The sequence below is a fragment of the Ascidiella aspersa genome, chromosome 4 (assembly GCF_963924565.1).
Source record: "Ascidiella aspersa chromosome 4, kaAscAspe10.2, whole genome shotgun sequence".
In the NCBI taxonomy this organism is placed as follows: Eukaryota; Metazoa; Chordata; class Ascidiacea; order Phlebobranchia; family Ascidiidae; genus Ascidiella; species Ascidiella aspersa.
Genome location: NC_139450.1, coordinates 10,541,989 through 10,546,641, shown reverse-complemented (window position 1 = coordinate 10,546,641; position 4,653 = coordinate 10,541,989). Strand labels below are relative to the sequence as shown.

The window sequence follows — 4,653 nt, the reverse complement described above, 5'->3', positions numbered from 1 at the left end:
TTCAAACGAGCACTTTTAAATCAACGAATTTCTCCAATGTATTGTCGGCCTGCAGATTGTTTGCCAAGAGTTAAACTACCGCGGAGTAAAACCTGTTTAGGAATAATATTATCGAACGATGGGTCATCGTTGCGAGCTTTAGTAATCCTGTGTGGCCCACCAAGGCAACATTTCCACGGGAATCGCAGGTTAGATCCATGGCTAACGTCGAAACTATACAGATACATTTGATATCGCTTTAGCGTTTTTTTATTAGGCCAACGTTCGCAGCAGCAAGTTCGGGACCAATAACGCCGCAAACTGTAAATCCTTACTTGTGGGTTGTTGCTTATCTACCCTATTTCGGTCAACTGGGTTGAAGCGGCCGAGTGCTGACAATTTGTAATACTGCATATTTTAATGAACGGAAATTCGCATTTAAGTGTATTTTCACGTTGACTAACGGAAACGATCTACTTTTCCTTAAAACAGTTAAATGTTCCAACGAGAGTAGCACAGTAATAAAAATTGTGATAACCTTTGCAACCCGTTTACTTTTTCAGTGAAATTGGGAGTACAGAGACACCATAGTGAACAATATTAACCTGTACAGTTTAAAAAAAAGTGGTGGATATTTTTTGTGGGATTTCCAAAGTTAACTCCATAATAACTGATGTAGAGTTTAATTCCACTGTAGACACCTGTCCTCAGTAATTCTTGGAGCGGCACGTCCAACCACCAGCAAAACGTGTATGCACTTAATAGGTTCAAAAGAAAGAAGTTGCATCTTTAGCAGCTAAATATTGCTAAACCAAGGGTTTGTAGGTGAAAACTAGACGACGAATTACGAGCGTGAGGTCAGCCAAGTCTGCCAAAGAAATTTCCTAACCGAGACAAACTGTACGTTAGGATGGGCACGCATTTACAATAGGCGCCGAGGCAAGCGAAACATTTAGGGAGGAAGCCGATTCTTTTTCCAGCTTAGTTTTATTTTTGCTTTTCTTGGATTTTTTGCTCTTCTTTTTCTTAGGAGGCTGGCACTCGTTGTCGGACGCGACAGGAGTGCAAATCTCCTTTGAAACACTTTCACGTTCATCGGATGCCACCGCCTAAACAAACAAAAAACATAAGAAATCTTCGCGAAACGATTTTGTTGTTTTAGTAATTTATGTAACGCACGCTGTAACAAACTGCAGAAAAATGGCTGCAAATCCGAGTTGACACGCTTATTGTGTTGTCATTGAAAAACAGTTCGACCATCTACATTTTTTATGGTTAAGCTTGATCTACATTATATGGTTGGCAAATGGATTATGAGGGCCATTGAAAAACAAGTTAGCTTTAGGGATGTCCGATAATATATTATCGGATCGGAGCCGATACCCGATGACAAATGGTAGTATTATTACTTGCCCATACTAGGATGATTTATCAGTGCCTATCCGATAACAAATTAATAGAGGAATTTTAGCAATGATTTGCGATCAAAGGCAGATTTTAATTTTAAACGGTACACTTATCATAAAAACATTAGGTTAATAACTTGAGGTAACTAAACTTCCTTTTTGGCGTAATATATTGGTAAAATTGCTTTGAACGTTTCATTTCATATTTTTTCTTTTTTGAGCTTGGTAACGACGCCATTTGCTACCGGATCGGCTTGTTGTCCAAAACATCAGGTATTAGTATCGGAAAAAATAAATTTGACATCCCTAACCTAACTACTAGTTTTGGCCACGAGATCTCACGAGTCACGACACATAACAACTTGGCGACCTATTCTACTTTACTTGATAAACATGTTCATTTTTACTTGAGCAGTCCGTTTTCCCGATATCATAGCCATTCGCATAGCGAAATATTCCTGTACATTGTACTCTGAATTGGTTGTGTTTCCTTCTTGAGGAACATCAACTTCAACAGGTATCTTTTTCGTCTTTTTTGATTTACGTTTTTTCTGTTTATCTTTACTTATTTTCTGTTGAGAAAAAAACACATGTGTAATTAAAAATGAATTTTAGTGTTAGATAGGGTATCTAGGCTACTTACATTTTGTTCCAAAGCCTCATTGGGATCAGGCATCTTACCAAAAATTGCAGACATGTCTTCCTTTTTGTACAGCGATAAATTTTTGCCTTAACAATTGAAAGAACTTTTAGCATTACAAATTGAAATTACAAACTTTAAAAAATTAAACTTTAACTAGCCTAATTCATATAAAAAAAACCATGAGAATAATTAAGTATTTAAATTTATATAACATAGAAATAGTATAAATACAGACCTCTGGCAAACTTTTGGTAGTGCAAAGTTTTTTGGGACTTCGACTTCATTTCGAGGTTGGAAACACTTATATCCTTATCTAGAAATAAAAGGGGTCAAGTTTCAAACATTATAAATGAAACATGGTAATCATAATTTAAATAAGTAAAACAAAACAACCAATTGTGCACTATAAAATGTAAACCTTTTGTAGAATTTTCTTTTTTGTTGTCATTGTTCAGTTGACTTAAGAGGGAAGCAAAATCATCTTGATGCGCAACCCAGTTGTGCTGCAAAACATTATTATTAGATAATTTTACTGGTGTGATGCACATCATTAGCTGGTTAATATAATGAACATGTTAAAAACTAAATAGCTGAATTTTTATTTATTTATTCAAGGGAAGATAAAAAAGTTGAAACAAGTTTAAAAGGTTTAAAAAATTGTTTATTGTCTCTGAAAACACAACTACAGAAACAAGCACATAATTTTAGTAGCTTTGATAACCTGAAATGTTGCTCCAATGTTAACTGGTCAAATTTGAGTTTTTGACCTATATGTAGACTTATATGTAGAGGAGCACACAACAACATAATATTGGTAAGCAATATTCTACAATTAATCTTTGTAAGCAATATTCTACAATTTTGATTGATAAGAATGGAAAAGTAGAACTAATTTTACTGCATGGCATTAACCATTCATAATTTGCAAATGTTAAACTGGTCCACATCTGCCACAAAAATAAATCAATAAAAAAAAAAATACCTCGTAAGTTAAACTACATCCCAGTCCCTTGTTGTCATTCTTTTTGGATACTTTAACATGATTGGTGCTGCCATCTTCATTTACTCCCAATCCCTGAGTTTTAAAAATGGTTTGTTTATATCCTTGGAGGTGTGTTGTCAACTTAAAAGTCTTGCTGTATATAATTTTATTTACCAAACAAAAAATATGCATAAAAAATACAATGTTGTATTGTTACTTTAATGCTCTTTAGCTAGTTTGCATTTCATGGTACTTCATACCTAGATCTCAGGTGTGCACCTTGCAGCACCAAGTTTTGAGGTGTGCAATCATGCTTTGTTCACCACACCACAATTTACCCTTTTTTCTAAGTTTAAGTGCACAAGTTGTCAATTCAGGAAAAAAAAAATACTGTCATGAGTGCACCTGCAAAATACAGGCCATGTCTCTTTAAAATTTAGACAAACCTAATCAAACTCTAATAAAATCATAAACATGATAATTTATATGTTGAAGCTCAATCACTAATTAAACTTGTGTTTTTTCAAAGTAAAGATGTACACTTTTCCGATTTAGGTGCTTTTGAAAATTGCATTTACCGGGTGTTCACAGTGGTATAGCAGATTTGACTATAAACCTAAGAAAGAGGCTATTCACCCGGACACCACAGTAGTTCAAATCAACATATAATCACCAAAGGGTGCAAGCATAAAACAGCGATCCAATCAAACACCATATAGGCCACCTTCTAAGGGTATTTACCCAGCTTACGAGAAATTTTAATCGATTTCTAAAAATTATTGAAATTATGTGAAACTCAGAAAGTTAATATCTTATACTACCACCACTACTGGAAAGTATGGCAGATCTCGTCAAGATCTAGCGGGTGCACGGCAGAAAAAATCCAAATAATTCATGTTGTGGTGCAAGCGTAAATGATCTATCTGGTCAGTTAGCCATTTTTTAAACCTAATTAATTGATCTTATTAAATGTTTTTTAAACTGCATACTTTGCCTTTTTGCCATCCCATTTTTTCCATCATTTTTACACCAAATCTTGATTCATCATTGGTCCATGTAGAATTACGAGGATCGGAAGACCATTTTTGCTTTCGACGTGCTTAAATGTATAACATTTCATTATTAAAAAAATATTGAGTAAATATACTAAGATTAGGTCCTTGACTTTTTTTTAAATCTACACATAGCTTATGTTGTTCATGTTCAGAGTTCAACAGTAAATAGTCCCAGGTTGGAAAGTAAGGCGTGCGCGGGGGATAAGTTTTTCGCTCTGCCGCGGTAATAGCCGCGCATTTTGTGTAAATTCAACGTTAAATGGGTCAGCCACGAAAAATTGCTCTAACGGTTTTCAGTATAGTACTCCATTTTCAGCCGTGCAAAATGTACAAATAACGTTACTACAGCCGCGCAAATTTAGGCAGAAATGTCATTACAGCCGCGCAATTTCAAGCTGCAAAATCCAAAGTTTCCAATCTGGAAATAGTCAAGTTATACTTGAGTATACAATTGTAGAAACGACACTTTATAAAAAATAACGGCGCTATCCCAAATATTGTGCGTTGATTTAATAATTGTGGTAGGATTCTAGACCAGTGCCAAAATAACATTTTCATTTGAGTACCATATTTACCTTCGGCTAACAT

The 4,653-nt window shown here is 34.9% G+C and overlaps 1 protein-coding gene across 1 annotated transcript; it reads right to left on the bottom strand.

The window, feature by feature from the left end:
- Positions 1 to 407: 407 nt before the first annotated feature.
- On the bottom strand, positions 408 to 4,653 carry LOC146147152 (PIN2/TERF1-interacting telomerase inhibitor 1-like). The gene is made up of 8 exons (XM_083387793.1): positions 4,641 to 4,653; positions 4,000 to 4,109; positions 3,011 to 3,103; positions 2,447 to 2,531; positions 2,264 to 2,341; positions 2,029 to 2,114; positions 1,793 to 1,957; positions 408 to 1,088 (listed from the first exon to the last, which is right to left on the bottom strand). Exons 1-8 carry the CDS (start codon positions 4,651 to 4,653, stop codon positions 885 to 887), a joined length of 834 nt encoding a protein of 277 aa, XP_083243919.1. The 3' UTR covers positions 408 to 884.